General features: G+C 41.7%; 1 protein-coding gene across 1 annotated transcript in view; it reads left to right on the forward strand.

Moving 5' to 3' along the window:
- LOC126195298 (uncharacterized) overlaps positions 1-16,438 on the forward strand; it is a 717,802-nt gene that overhangs the window by 408,300 nt on the left and 293,064 nt on the right. Inside the window, exon 2 of the mRNA XM_049933849.1 lies at positions 3,000-3,199. Coding sequence (XP_049789806.1) covers positions 3,000-3,199 — 200 coding nt within the window. The remainder of the gene's footprint in view (positions 1-2,999; positions 3,200-16,438) is intronic.

Below are 16,438 nucleotides of genomic sequence, written 5' to 3' on the forward strand. Positions count from 1 at the left end.
TATGTTGCGCCGTTTCCGAGTTAATTAGCATTGACGTCAGCCAATCACGCCGTTACGCCCGGAGATTCAAGCGGTCCGGCAGATTAATTTAGGGTCAGTTGTTCTCATAGCACAAATAATAGCGCACGAGACTGCTCAGCCGTTTCTTACTATCGTCCCATGTCCAATTTCTCTAACGCTGTCTAGTTCGGTCTTAGGAAACCAAACGAAAAACTTGTTTGGCGACACCGTCTCTGGCGAGCCCCTTGAATTTGCGCATGCAACTACGTAATTGGCTGACTTCAATGCTAAATATCTCAGAAACGAAACAACGTATCGAATTTTTTTCTTAATAATTATTTCCCAGAGCAACCTACTTTGCAACACCGTTACAAGCTTTTGGACGGAAATTTTAGTCAACAAAGGATCTAAAGTAATTCTGGGGATAGCAAGAAGCTGTAATATGCTCTGATTTGGAAAATAGTATTCCTCGATAAATTCGTAATAAATTGTGATAACGCAACGAAAACGAGATTCTGTTGGAAAGGAACATGCATTGTGGGATTATTGCTCCCATATTATGAGTCTCCTCCTCGCTCTTACACCTCTAACCTCCAATCAACGCAATACACGGGGATTATCGTCGCCCTACACACGAACGACGCACTGCAGCAATGCGTCACCAGGTTGTCCATTCTGTGCGTAGAACGCACGTATGCGTGTGCAACCTGCAGACTAGGGATTGTGTGTCGCTAATCACTTGTAAATCAAGCGCTCTGATGAATCACAGGCGATGAATCACCCGCCTAGGACAATATCCCTGGCTGGCTGTAGTATGTCTGTCCAGGAAATAAGCATGTTGAGTTTTTTATACCCAAGTGCACTGAGGTCCTTACGTTAGAAAAAAATGGCTCTGACCACTATGGGACTTAACATCTGAGGTGATCAGTACCCTAGAACTTAGAACTGCTTAAACCTAACCAACCCAAGGGCATCACACACATCCATGCCCGAGACAGGATTCGAACCTGCGACCGTAGTGGTAGTGCGGATCCAGACTGTAGCGCCTAGAACCGCTCGACCACCCCGCCCGGCCCTTACGTTAGAATTTATAGTTATTCAAGCAGTACGAACCACTGTGCAAACTGAAGTTGAAGACGAAGTAACCGCCGGTAGGAAAATACGAATGTAAAACCATTTAAGTATATTTCATAGCAATCAGCGTTTTGAAGCTTGTAAAGCAAATATTCACGAAAAATAAGTAATTTACAATCACACAAAAAAGAAGCCAAAGCTTACCACACATTTTTGAAAACGGTAGGTGGATATAATTGTAATGAAGTGTAACACTTAATTTGCGTGTTCGGCACGACTTTGACAATGACAGTTCAAATCTCTCCGCTACAGCCTCCATCTTCTTGAATATGATTCCATGGGACACTGATGTGACAGTCAAACAAAATTGATGAACACATTACTTTAAATTTTGACTGAAGTGCAATGAAACTCACATACTTTTTACTAACTGTGTCTAAACTACCGTTGTATGGCCTTAACTTGATTTGCATCGCACTCAAAATACACTTCCTTCATGTAAACTGGTGAACTAATTTGGTCGACGCAGCCACCGTTATATATGCATAGTTCTAAAAATGAAAACCAGTCTACTTATTGTTGATATGAAAACGTTCATAAAATTAGGTCTACTGAAGTCAATTACAGTACAAGTGGAGCCCACTATGGCGTTACAATGAAGTGCAAAAATAGATTTGTTACTTAAGAAAACGACATACGTAATATTTAAATACTTCCTATTTCCTCACTGTTAGCAGTTTTTAATAATAAATGGTAACTTTGGCAAGCATCAGTAAGGACTGAAGGTACAACGCTAATGCAAGCTTTTAGAGATGAGAGCTAAGATGTCATCGTTATAAGATACAAAAATGTTAACTTGGCATTGCCCAACAATCCAGTTCAAAGTTCAAACTGGGACACAGTGCCAGGACACCCATAATGTAAACGGCATTTCTTCTCACACCAAACTGTAGTGCTGTTGCGACAGGAAAAACATACTTATGAAGCAGATTCGTCAGGTTTCGCTACTGTATTCATAGACTGGTAATGGCAAGGAAAGCGTTTCTGAAGACTAGATATTTGTTAACATCGAGTATAGATTTAAATGTCAGGAAGTCGTTTGTGAAAGTATTTGTATGGAGTGTAGCCATGTATGGAAGTGAAACATGGACGATAAATAGTTTGGACAAGAAGAGAATAGAAGCTTTCGAAATGTGGTGTTACAGAAGAATGCTGAAGATTAGATGGGTAGATCACATAACTAATGAGGAGGTATTGAATAGAATTGGGGAGAAGAGGAGTTTGTGGCACAACTTGACTAGAAGAAGGGATCGGTTGGGAGGACATGTTCTGAGGCGTCAAGGGATCACCAATTTAGTATTAGAGAGCAGCGTGAAGGGTAAAAATCGTAGAGGGAGACCAAGAGATGAATACACTAAGCAGATTGAGAAGGATGTAGGCTGCAGTAGGTACTGGGAGATGAAGAAGCTTGCGCAAGTAGAGTAGCATGGAGAGCTGCATCAAACCAGTCTCAGGACTGAAGACCACAACACCCAGTCATTTCGAGACAGGAAAAATCCGTGACCCCGCCTGGAATCGAACCCGGGACCCCGTCCGAGGAAGGCGAGACCACTGCCGCAAGACCACGAGCTGCGGACAGTTTGTCGGTAAACCACCTCAATTTTTGTGTTAGCTACATTGTAAAGTTCTCTGTAATTAATAATCAGAATGGGTTATAGGTAACAAACAGTACTATGACTTCAGTTTGACCACAATATTAGAAAAACTGAAAATTGCGCTTTATCCCTACCTCCCCTACTCCCTTGAAGTGAACTGATGCCAGAGTTGATGCTCTCTGCAGAGCTCTTATCACGTACTGAATCAGTGTAACACGCACAGTGCTCGACTGCAGCACTCTGAGCGGTCCTGTTTTGGCGCTGTTGCAGAGGCGACCTTCACGGTGGAGCTGGTGATGCCCCGGTACGTGTACCGCGGCCGGTCGGCCGTGCTGCAGTGCAACTACAGCGTGCACCTCGACGTCATCCACAAGGTGGAGTGGCTGCGCGGCGAGAAAAAGCTCTTCCAGTTCATACGGGGCCGGTCGCCGCCCTTTAAGGAGCACCACGTCCACGGCGTGCACATCGACGTGAGTACCGCGTCCTCGACTATGTATGTGTGTGTGTGTGTGTGTGCGCGCGTGTGTGTCTGTGTGTGTGTGTGTGTGTGTGTGCGTGTGTGCGCCCGCGCTCGTTATCTGGTAGTGACAAAGTGGATGGCTCAATTTTTTCTACCGGTCTTTCGACTTCTTCGATGCTAGCCTGCATGACCAATAAGAGGTCACTTTTCCTGTGGACACAAGTTATATGTCTTTAGTGCAATACGTTGCCTCCTGCGTCCTTACGCCGTTGATCATGTCTCATTCTTCCGGTTTTACGGAGGCGTCCAGATCCTCTATTTGCTCCTTCGACGTGTTTGAGAAGGCCATTGGCAGAACTGGAGTGACATCGTAAGCCTACGGTCGCCATTATTGATGTTTGTTATTCAAAATGATTATTTAAAGAGTGTGTAAATGGAAAAGTTACTCGCAAAACATAATTTCATCACATATCCTCCTCTTACATAGTAGCGCTTATTACTGTGACTTCACAGGTCATGGTTTGCCAAGCAAGGTACCGCCCCATCTGATCGGATTAAGATTTATTTGAATTATAATACTTCCACCTTGAGTTTCACTATTTATTCTAACTTCTCCAGTGTCAGTTAATTTGAAGTGCTTAAGCTCCAACGAATACTTAATTTGGACATTTCGCGGGCAATATGTGTACGTGTCACAAAGTACTTTCATGAAATCATCTAGATTGATAATTGATAGACGTTGCTCATGTACGGAAAATACAACATTAGTCAAATAAGCAATATTTGGTATCAGCTTGTATGGCTCCCGTTAATTATCAATACTGATTACTTCATGGAAGTAATGGATGACACGTATACTTATTGCCTTTGTAAATTACTGTATAATAAATAGTGCAAACCATTGCGAAGATGTTGTTCAAACAATTCAACGAACTTTGAACCATACGAAAATATGCAGTTCTGTAGATTAAGAATTGGTAGTGAGTGGGTATGCATGAGTGGCGGCAACACACCTCGCCAAAGTCGTGAGCGAATGATATTTTGGGGCCGTGACGTTTAGTGCCCTATTTCACGTACTTACCCGTATGGTTCTAACTGTAACTCGCATGGAGGAGTTAGGAGACTGGGTGAGGAGACAAGCACGTAAACAGTGAATTGTCCACGTCTTTGTGAAGCATAACACATCCCGCAGCATTCAAGAAAGAAGTTTATTGTCTGTAAATTACTATAGAGATACGACACATAGACGTAACAGACCAAAAAAGAGAAAAATCATAAAAATTGCATGTAGCACAGACCACCAACGTAGTACTACAGAAGCGTCTATATAGAATTTATAACTAAAAACTAGGGATATACCAGTCGAAACTCTTCACAAACTCACAGTCGTGCCATGTGTTCTTCTGAGGAAACCCATCTAGCATCAACACATGCGTACTGTAAAGATGCAAAGGCGTCATAAATAGACGACTTCACCATAATACCCAAAACGTTATCGGGTGGTGCTCTGTAAGAGACTAATGCACGTAGAGACTTCCTTAAACCGAATGAGACATTGATAAATTATTTATTTCCACAAGTTTTGTAGACCCCTGTGACTCAAAGCAAACTCATTTTGGGCACAGAAGCTACTTAATTCAATTAAACCGTAGAAAACACTAGAAGTTAAAAAATTCCCAGAAAAGCAAAAGTAAAACAAGGATTTCTTGTCATATATACAAATGAATGTCACAGCCTCGCTCTCCGAGTAACATCTGTACAGAATAAAAGACATAAACTACAAAGTACGTAGGCTGGAAAATCTAGAGTATAGCTCGTACAGTTTTCTATTCTGCAGCCCCAGTGTTGTATTCTGAATCCCACTGATAATGGCTGCCAGTGAAAAGCATATATATTTCTGGACAAGAGTTAAGTAAGTGTTTTTCAAGCAAAAATAAATTTTCTGTTTTCCTGCTTATTTCTAAACAAGGTTGTTGTGATAAACGAAACAAGTGACTGTTAGCTTTTTGTTTGTTCTAATGAACCTTTAATAAAAATAATAATCTTGCATTCAGTCACACTAAATAATACACTTTAAATCAATGTAAAAGCAGTAACATGTAAATTTCTGCGCAGAAATTATAACGTTGTGGTGACTGACTTCCAAGCGGAAAAGAAATGTAATTTTGTGAAAACGTTTGTTAGAAAACTATAAGTATGTCTGAACTACGGCGATGCATTTCAAGTGCTTTAAGATCTTCCGATGACAAAACGCAGAGCTGATGACATAATTAAAAACGAAATCATTTATCACGTCCTGTAATCGAACCCCAGATTGAAATAACCAGCGTAGGTGATGTCTGTAAGTGTTTTGTATTGGAACAAAATAGTCTCTCTTGTGCAATAACTCTTGCAGAATGTCAATTCATATTTTAGATATTAACTAACAAAACACAATCATTTTGAAATGATGGACGTACTTCAGCTTCAACTTCAGTCATAGCGACTAAGCACTCGTATGCTGAACAGTTAGGGTGTCATTAACTGTGGACTGGCCAAAATATTTGATTTTTTGGAAGTTATAATTCGCAAATATGTAGTACAAATTTAAAAAATTTGTGGGTTTATAGAACTTTGTACTTTAAATATACATACTTTGGCATTACATGGGTTAAATCTGAATCCACAGATGACACTTCAGTTTAATAGTAATTATCGTAGGAAAAAATGGAAAAGAAGTTCTGCTATTCACACACATACCTCCGTAATCAAACAAATCGTGTTCCTCTTTAAATTTCTTTTACAGGTCAGTTAAACCTAAAGAAACACACAAAACTTGAGAACAAAGGAAAACTTTGAGTTCATAGTGTAGTACAGTATGATACAAATTGAAACATGGAGAGATACTTGGTCTAACATTAAAATTACTGGAATCATACGCTCGGATTGATATCGTGATTTACCTACAGGAAAGACCTTCATAACAACGCAGTCTTCGAAAATAATACGATGACATGTAATCTGAACTGTCATAAAATATTTCGTTCTCATTACAGGCGGACTCTTCAAAGTCATTGTAAATCAATTATTTCAAAAGTATTTTCTCTATAGTGTACACCTACAACACAAAAGCACACAAAACGCACGAAACGGAGTGAACTTCAACGACAGCTAACGCCTACGAAACAAGAGAACATAACAAAGATTTAAAAAACGACGAATTTTTCCAGTGATACTGCTACTACCATCTAACAAAAGCTACAAAGCCTGCACTACTGACTCACGTCTGCTAGGGCCGTAAATATACACCTCAGAAAATCATCGTTACTAGCGAGACGTAATATTACGTGCGCCACGCATTTCCATTTCCTGTAAGCGCTGTAATATTGCATCAGCCGCACTCTAAGTGTTAAAAATTCTTATAAGAACTGTGCATCACATTAAAAATCTGTATCCTATGAAACAGGCTGTATATTACTGTAATCCTTGTTTAATATAACCAGATATTCACTAATTATTTCTTCGGTCAGCTTTATGGACACATCTGCTGTTTCCTCCTCTACTGAAACGTAATTAATCTTTTGGTAGAATTACATGATAGCGTCTCACATTTTCATACTCGTACCTACTCATCAGCGATCTACGCATAATGCTTGTACTCGTATCATTGTAGTACTGCTATTATTTTCCTCTAGTGTTTGTAATCATAAAACACTGGAGGTGCTGCCTTTCAGCATTTAACAAGGTTTAGATAAACTTGTTGCTGGGATTCACAGTTACAAAGATATTTTTCAATGACATCATCTTTCCGTCAGTGACTGTTATGAGTTTTTATTACAGTATTGTAATTTTGGCCTTAGTCCATTATGAAGTGATAGCCGGCCGAAGTGGCCGCGCGGTTCTGGCGCTGCAGTCTGGAACCGCGAGACCGCTACGGTCGCTGGTTCGAATCCTGCCTCGGGCATGGATGTGTGTGATGTCCTTAGGTTAGTTAGGTTTAACTAGTTCTAAGTTCTAGGGGACTAATGACCTCAGCAGTTGAGTCCCATAGTGCTCAGAGCCATTTGAACCATTTGAAGTGCTATATGCCTTGAAGCCATGTCAATGTAATGTAAGCTGACACATGTGTATGTCGTTGTCAATAGTATTAAATACACTCGTGACGTTGTTACACAGTGCGAGCACACGTATTCAAACATCGTAAAACAACATAATTTGTAAATGCACATGTTCGTTAACCCATCACTAGTCACAAATGCATTAGACCATAGCTACAGACTACTGTATGCTGGCTACTAAACACTGACAGTCAGGTACTCTAACCGCCACGTCTCATGGATTGACTACAAACTGATTGATTGCACGCTGTCCCAAACCCTGTTTTCGTAAGTACTACTGTAGCTCAATGACATAGAAATTTCTGGGGAACTTGTAAGATACGGAGGAGAGCAGGTACCTTGCGATGTGAAAGTCTGACTCGATATTTGATGCTAGCTCACCGCAATTGGTGACGCACTGATCTCGAAAAGCAGAGATCTCTGGGTACTTATCTGGGTTCAGCACATAATTTTAGCTTGTCCGAAATGTCTGCATTTACTGTGCTTCTACATAGAATGACATAAATAGATACGATTGCTGGAAACCATTGAATCCGCTCCAAAACCCAGGCAATCATCATTGGCCGTACCACCCACTCCTTTCGTCTCCATGATTTCTACCTCACCCTTTATGGTCGTCCCATCTAGCTCATCCCCACCCTGAGATACCTTGACCTCACCCTTGACCGTCACCTCACCTGGACCCCTCACCTCTAGACCATCCAGCAGAAAGCCCATTCCCTCCTCCGCCTTCTGAAACTCCTGTCTGCCTGGATGTGGGGATTGCATACTTCTATCATCCTCCATACCTACAAATCCCTCATCCGTCCTATCCTTTGTTATACCATCGTTGGTTGGATCTACGCACCCACCTGCTTTTACAAGGCCCTCCAAATCCTTGAACGCCATGCGCTCCGCCTTGCCTTCCATATCTGCCTTCCTTCCCCCCCACACGGCTCCTGTTTGAACTCATCCCCTCTCCCACCTCCTCCTGTTCCTCCAACATCTCCACATCCTTTACGTTGTCCGCAGGCTTGAACCGCCCCCCCCCCACCCTCTGGTTTCCTCCTTCCTCTCCACCCTACACCCATTGCTGTGCCTCTATCGCTGTATCCCTCCCTCTCTCCACGTCCACACCCTCCATCTCCTTCATCAGGGCAATTTCCAGCGCCTCCCCCTCTCAGATGATAAAATTTGTCATGACATATACCCTTCCTTCCAACTATAACATGGCCTTGTTCCCCCCCCCCCCCCCAGGGCCCCCTTTTTCCTCTCCCAGAGTGGATTTTCCTCCTCCCCCCCCCCCCCCCTGTGAGACCCTGCATCCCATCCTTGCCTCTTTCCTTCCCACATCCCTCCCTACCTGGCCCTTTCAGCGCACCCCCTGCCCATCTCCCCCCCTCTCTTCCCCTCCCTCCCTTCTTCCGGTCTTCCTCATCTCCTTGCGCCTGGCAGATCCTCTGTTTTGATCATCGTCAGTGTGCCACGTCAGTGTTGCATTTAGTGCTGTTTCTCCTGTGCATCGAGAGGTGTGATTTTAATTGTGTGCTGTCCTAGTACTTATAGTTACTGTCAGTGTTTGCTATATGCTACGCCATCCATTGATATTTTTATGCTCCAGTGATACTGTGCCTTGTGCTCTTTTGATTGTCCCAGTGTGTGATTTTTTGTGTGCTCTAATTTTTTACAGTTTTTATCTCCATTTTACAGTCGCCTCTTTTTTGTCTGTTGTATTCCATGATGTTCCCCCTTTTTATATCTATGTTCACCATGATTTCTCCTTTGTATATTTGTAAATGTCTTCTATTGTTTGTTTTATGTCTTTCGGCTGAAGAGCAGCACATATGCTGCTGCCAGCCCGCCCCACTGGGGAATTGAAATACAATAAAGGAAAAAAAAGGAAACCATTGAAACATTAGTTAAATCGCCACACCACACTCAACTTTTATGTGCAACGCCTTCCATACGATGCGTGCTTTCTCCCTGAGACAACAACAACAGCAATCACTTGGGAAGAACATAGGAACTCTTCGAAATCAGGCTAAAATACAGCGGTGCAGTTAACAAAGAACTTTCATGTTACGCAAGTTAGAATTTGGGTTGAGGTTCCTTCGCTATTCTCACCTTCGGCTATAGCAGTTGATGCTAACCTCCCTGGTTTATTCACTGCGCCATTACATAACTGACAAACTTGTGGAATAACGTCGGGTTCCGTTAGGTTGCGTGTCTCAAACTGAGAAAATATTTGATAATGTCAACAGCACCGTGAAGGAAGCTCTTAAATAAACTTCAAGAAGTGTGAGAAAAAAGTGGCGTCATTCCATCGGAGACAAAGTAACGACTATGTTCACTAATCCATAATGTGAATGTTCTTCAAATATAAAGTTCTTCATAACCAGATCAACACGGAGTCACAGAAAGTTATTAGAAAAACGATTTCAAGTTCATTTAATACTGTCAACAAGTACCGATTACGAATATGTAGATCAATGAAAAATATTACAGAGTTAGAGTGAAAACACGTCTTTGTCATCTTAACTTATCAGTAACAGAAACTGCAGTAAGAGTGACTCTGTTTGACTGTTAGACATTGACTGAAATACGCATTTTATGTATATTTTAATGAGCACAATATATTTCATTTTTATGTGAACTTATTGTTGTAACATTAGTGTTTTAGCCGTTGCTGTAGCTGTAACAGAATCTTCTTATTGCGGTATAATTTTTATACAAATAAGGCTTACCTGAAATATATTTGAATGTACAGTTGAAAGTACATTTCTTGCAAAGATCTTCGTAAAACTTTACTCGAACGATATTTAACAGAATTAGGTTATTTTTGTAGTACTTAGGGACACATAGAGAAAACGCATCACAGTGCAGAATGCAACAAGCTGCTACAAAAATTTTCTGTAATTACAAACTCAGCGATCTCGTATTTTCTGTCATCATTTGACGAACGGATTTTATAAGCTGCCTTTAACCGCTTTTCTTGCTATTGCGGAATATATCCATAACATTACTAAGAAGTTGTGAATTGTTTAGGCTGAATCACTGACTACTCATGAAATTCAAGTAAGTAACCGTAAGCATCAAAATGAAACAAGCGAAAACATCAGTAATAGGAAAAAGGATTCTTAAAGAAAGTCAGCTAACGCCTCTACGTCTTCGTCTACGTATACTTCTGCATTTATACTCCACAAGATATCTTAATGTGTGGCGGTGGGTACCTCTAATATTTCTGTCATTTTGTTTTCCTCTCTTCCATTCACGAATTACGCGTGGAAAAACCTGTTTGCAAACTTCCGCATAAGTCCTAATTTCTCTGATTTTCTGGACGTGCTCATATTGGACGAGAGATATTTGATCAGAATAACACAGGGTAATCCCGTGATGATGATAAAAACTTCCCGTGATGATGAAGAAGCGTAAGTGTAACAATCATAGGTAAAGGACCCTAGTCCTAAAACAACCGAATCAAAAGTTACGAACGGAAATCGTTACAATACTTGTGCAGTGGAATACTAAGATAAAAGGAAGAAAGGAAAACGTGACGCAACAAGTAGTAATTATCCGAATGGGACGGAAATCGGTAAAAACAAACAAACAAATGAATGCAGGTTCCTCGAAATCCCGAGCTGCTTGGAGGGCTCTGTCCATAATGCTCCCAAGGCTCTCAATTAGGAAGAGATCCGGCGGCCTCGCTGGCCAAGACAGGGTGTGGCAAGCACAAAGAAATGCAGTAGAAACTGTCGCCGTGTAAGTGGACATTATCTTGCAGAAATGTAAGGATTTAGACGATATAATGCCCCAACCGAACAGAATTCGGCACAATGTCCATACAGAAGACAACTCTATCAGCCAAACCGCTTGCATATGGACCAGAGGTTTACCAACGTGTGAAACTCTTTCTCTTGAATAACACAGTAAATTTTTCTGAAATTGTAATCATTTGTGTGTCTGTACATGTACATCTCCTTTACCATTTTCTGTCCCATTAGGATATTTCCTTCGTGATGCGTCGACCTTCTTTTTAGTTTCAGAGTGTACGTATACTGGTACTGTTGCTGATAATATAGTAGAGTAGTTGGTAGTATCGGCCAAAAGAAAGAAAAATGTTTAGAAACATGAGTTATAAACTGCATACCATAAATTTACGGGCACTTGTGGAGTAGAAGAGATGCGTTTCACCGTAGCGAAGATGAACAACAGCTCATAGCTCTTAACCATTGCTCACGTTACGGGGGAAAAGGGGTGCAAGCGCACCCCGGTCACGGGTGCTTAACTAAATAGAAATCACATGCAAGATTTAAAATCTGTAACTATGAAGTTGAACAAAATGTCTGACCTCTGAAGTCCCTTACTGAAACTGTAGGATCGTTTTGAACTTCATTAGATATGGTCAAGCTAACGTAAAGTTCGGCTGCTTTACGTGTAAGGCACGAAGAATACATCAGACATGTGGAGCAACAGATATTAATACATACATGTAACTGTTGTTATGTTCATGAACGAATTTCATTTCAGTCAATTGATACCGGGTTTTAAAGGAAGTATACACTTTTTAAATCAAAGTAAAGAAATGTGTTAATTATAAAATAAGTTAATTTCTAACTGTATCGACCAAGTATCTTACGTAATATGTACGGACTTGCATGTAAGAATTTTAAACTTCACGCTCTTCGTCAAGTTCTCATTTCTTATACTGACTGAGCTGCGCGTTTCGGATTAGAAGATTGAATATTATTTTGACTACATTCATGTCATAGTAACAGAAGTATTTAAAGTGTACTCATCAGTAAAAGAATCAAGCAAGTTAAAAAAGATTTTGGGTTGTATTACACATAAAAAGTTTAATTAATTGAATCTTCAACTTTTATATTTGATAATTTCTTCTTTCTGTAATCCCAAAGCGATTTGCACCTTTTAGAGCATGAGGAGCAATTTACATAGAAATGTTTTGTTTCAGTCTTTTTAAAACGGTTTACATATACGCTTTCGTTTGCTTGAGAAGGTGACTACTGTAAGAGAACCGCTGATCGATTACAAGTTCCGACGAGTCGAGACCGCTGAAGCGAATTCACCGAATTTGTGTGACTTCGGACGTACAGAAGATTATTTTGTTGTATTTTGTCTTGAATTGTGACTTGTCATTCCACATAAGTCGTGCTCAGATGTCAGCGGAGCTGAATAGCCTGCTGCGTGCTCTCACTTATTTTATGGTTGTTTATAATCTCATCACACACTCTTAAGAACTTTGTTATAATGGAAACGAATGACTCGAGTGTTGAAAAGTGTTACAGTGCTTCATCTGGTTGTCAAAAACGTAAGCGTAAACACGTGCAAGACAATGCTGCTAAAACGAGAGAGATTCTCACTTACTCTGAGGTGACCATAGTCGTGATGTAGTGATATACACATATATAGATGGCGGTAGCACGGCGTACACAAAGTATGAAAGGGCAGTGCATCGGCAGAGCTGTCATTTGTTCTTAGGTGATTATGTGAAAAGGAGTGCGACGTGATTACAGCGACACGGTGGGAATTAACAGACCTTGAAAGCGGAATAGTAGTTTGAGGATGAAACGCATGGGACATTCCATTTAGGAAATGGTTAGGAAATTCAATATTCCGAGGTCCACAGTTTTAAGAGTGTGGCGAGGTACCGAATTTCAGGCACTAACTCTTGACACGGACAGCGCAGTGGCTGACTACCTTCACTTTACGACCGATAGTAGGGGCGTCCGCGCAGAGTGAAATAATCGCAGAAATCAATGTGGGACGAACGACGAACGTATCCGTTGTGACAGTGCGGCGAAATATGGCGTTATGGTGCTGTGGCAGCTGACGACCGACGCCGAGTGCCTTTCCTAACAGCATGATGTTGTGTCTAGACAAGACAGCCTAGACACAATGAGAGGAAGCCGACAGGCACGCGCTTAAACTCACGCAGGCTGGCGTGAGGTTTGAAACAGACTACGTCATGAATGCTATAAAGAAAAGTACGTAGCTTCTGGAATACTTAACTTTAATCCACATTTGTAGAACATCGCTCTTGATGATACATTAATAGAATCTCAATATCAATTGAATACGGCGCCTTGCTAGGTCGTAGCAAATGTAGCTGAAGGCTATGCTATCGTCTCGGCAAATGAGAGCGTATTTGTCAGGCAACCGTTCCTTGCAAAGTCGGCTGTACAACTGGGGCGAGTGCCAGTACGTCTCTCTAGACCTGCCGTGTGGTGGCGCTCGGTCTGCTATCACTGACAGTGGCGACACGCGGGTCCGACGTATACTAATGGACCGCGGCCGATTTAAAGGCTACCACCTAGGAAGTGTGGTGTCTGGCGGTGACACCACACATGACATCGACTGAATTGCTTCTCCTGGGCTCGCGACCGTATCAGTCGGATCTTACACATCCAGAAAACCGTGGTTAGCTCCCAATTTCAGTCTGGAAGAGCTGATGGTTCGGTTCGAATGTCGCACAGACCCCACAATGTCATGGGCCCAATTTGTCAACAATGCACTGTGGATGCTTGTGGTGGCTGCATAATGGTGTGGGCTGTGTTTACGTGGAACGAACTGCATCCTCTGATCCACCTTAATCGATCATTGACCGGAAATGGTTATGTTCGGCTACCCGGAGACCATTTGCAGCCATTCGTGGACTTCATGTTCCAAAACACATCACTGGGACACAATTATGCGCAGTTGGCTTGAAACACTTTTTGGACAACTCGGTTCCAGTTATTGGACACCGCCGACGTCGTTACACGGGAATCTTATCGAACATTTGTGGGACATAATCGAGATTCCGGTTTGTGTACAAAATCTTGCATCGGCAAAATTTTACAGTACATACGAGGTGTGGCTAGAAAAAAACCGGACTAGTACTGGTGAAACAATAAAACGAATGCAATAAGGCTGAAAGTCGCGTGGCCTGTCACGTCACTCTCGCTCCGCCTACTGCTCGAGTTTCATCTGCCTCCTGCACTCAGTCTGCCCGTGGCGTCTGTTTTAAGTAGTTGACGTTTTGTCTGTGCGTCGGAAAATGTTGAGTGTACAGAAAGAACAGCGTGTTAACATCAAATTTTGTTTCAAACTAGGAAAATCTGCAAGTGAAACGTTTGTAATGTTACAAGTGTACGGGGATGATTGTTTATCGCGAACACAAGTGTTTGAGTGGTTTAAACGATTTAAAGATGGCCGCGAAGACACCTGTGATGACACTCGCACTGGCAGACCATTGTCAGCAAAAACTGATGCAAACATTGAAAAAATCGGTAAACTTGTTCGACAAGATCGCCGTTTAACAATCTGCTCTGATTGTTAAACGGCGATCTTGTCGAACAAGTTTACCGGTTTTTTCAATGTTTACATCAGTTTTTGCTGACAATGGTCTGCCAGTGCGAGTGTCATCACTGGTGTCTTCGCGGCCATCTTTAAATCGTTTAAACCACTCAAACACTTGTGTTCGCGATAAACAATCATCCCCTTACACTTGTTGTAACATTACAAACGTTTCACTTGCAGATTTTCCTAGTTTGAAACAAAATTTGATGTTAACACGCTGTTCTTTCTGTACACTCAACATTTTCCGACGCACAGACAAAACGTCAACTACTTAAAACAGACGCCACGGGCAGACTGAGTGCAGGAGGCAGATGAAACTCGAGCAGTAGGCGGAGCGAGAGTGACGTGACAGGCCACGCGACTTTCAGCCTTATTGCATTCGTTTTATTGTTTCACCAGTACTATTCCGGTTTTTTTCTAGCCACACCTCGTATGTATATCTTTAGGGGCTTCCAACGACTTGTTGAGAGCATGCCACGTTGAGTTGCTTCGCTACGCCGGGAAAATGGAGATCCGACGTGGTATTAGGAGGTATCCAATCTATTTTGTTACGACAGCGTATTACGGCTCTCGTGGTGAAAGTACTTCAGAACAGCTCAATCGTCCCAATTTTAGTGCCATTTTTTCAAAATTTAGCAGATTTTTATATGCGAGAAAGATGTTTAGAAAGATCTGTAGCATCATCGGTGCAGAAATGGAGGACTTCAATCAAATCAGAGACGAGAGTAAGGGCGGCACTTGCGTTCAGGAGGAGTGCAAACAAGAAAGTGAAAGTGATGATGTTAGAGCAAGCGACAGTCACACTGACAAAACCGTTCCACAAACAGAGCATGCTTTAACGGATAAGCTGATACGGAATGAGAATGTTTTCATTGTTATTCTAGACTACGTGATGGACACTTTTGTTTTCTGATGCAACTACACAAGCCTAAACAATTCTACAATCTCAGGTCGCACAGAAAACATTGCATCTTTGTACAACGTAGACGATAATAGGCAGGAACTGAAAGAAGAAAGTTTGCACTTATAAAAGATTCATGTGGGCAATTTTGGACCTGAGACACTTCCCCTCCGTGCCTTCTCAATGTTCTTCATGAGTGCAATTTTAACAATATTTTTCGAAACATAATGGCAGACTTACGGATTTTCTGTACAGGTTACTGTTACCCAAGCAGAGCGGTCTTTCAGTGTTCTTGCAAGAGAATTTTTTGACAACTACAGTGAAGGAAGAGGGGATTGTTGGATAAGTCAGAGAGACCTAATGCCGGCCTGCTCATTAGGTATGCAGTTCAGATCTTGTAATTACTGGACTTTTGTTTCGGTGTTTTGTTCTATACTACGTCCTCCAAAAATATGTAAGCGAAATAGCTTGCAGCAGAAGACATGTGTTGGTATCGAAGAAGATAAAGTGCTCATAGCTATTAAAGCCTGCATTGTAGAACCCATTGATACTAGAATTTTCTTCTTCGTGGGGCAGTACAACCAGCTGTGAAAGTTCCTCCTCCTACAGCCCTAGCAGAAACAGTACTGGTATTAGAAATCCACTATCATAGGTGTCAGAATGGTTTTCGCTTGTAACTTTCGACTCGATCGTTTTCGGACCCGGGTCCCCTACTGTAAATCGACGCATTTACCCTTCTCCATCATCCCTGAATGAAACATCATCACGGAATCATCCTATACACCGCCCGACTCTCAGCACTTAAAGAGTAACCTTTCCCATGATACACAACGACATTGCCACTGGTTTTTATTGAACATTTTCGTAGCACTCTTGCACCATCTAAACCATGCCGTGACGTTACCCTACATTCTTC

Source organism: Schistocerca nitens, chromosome 7 (genome assembly GCF_023898315.1).
Source record: "Schistocerca nitens isolate TAMUIC-IGC-003100 chromosome 7, iqSchNite1.1, whole genome shotgun sequence".
NCBI lineage: Eukaryota > Metazoa > Arthropoda > Insecta > Orthoptera > Acrididae > Schistocerca > Schistocerca nitens.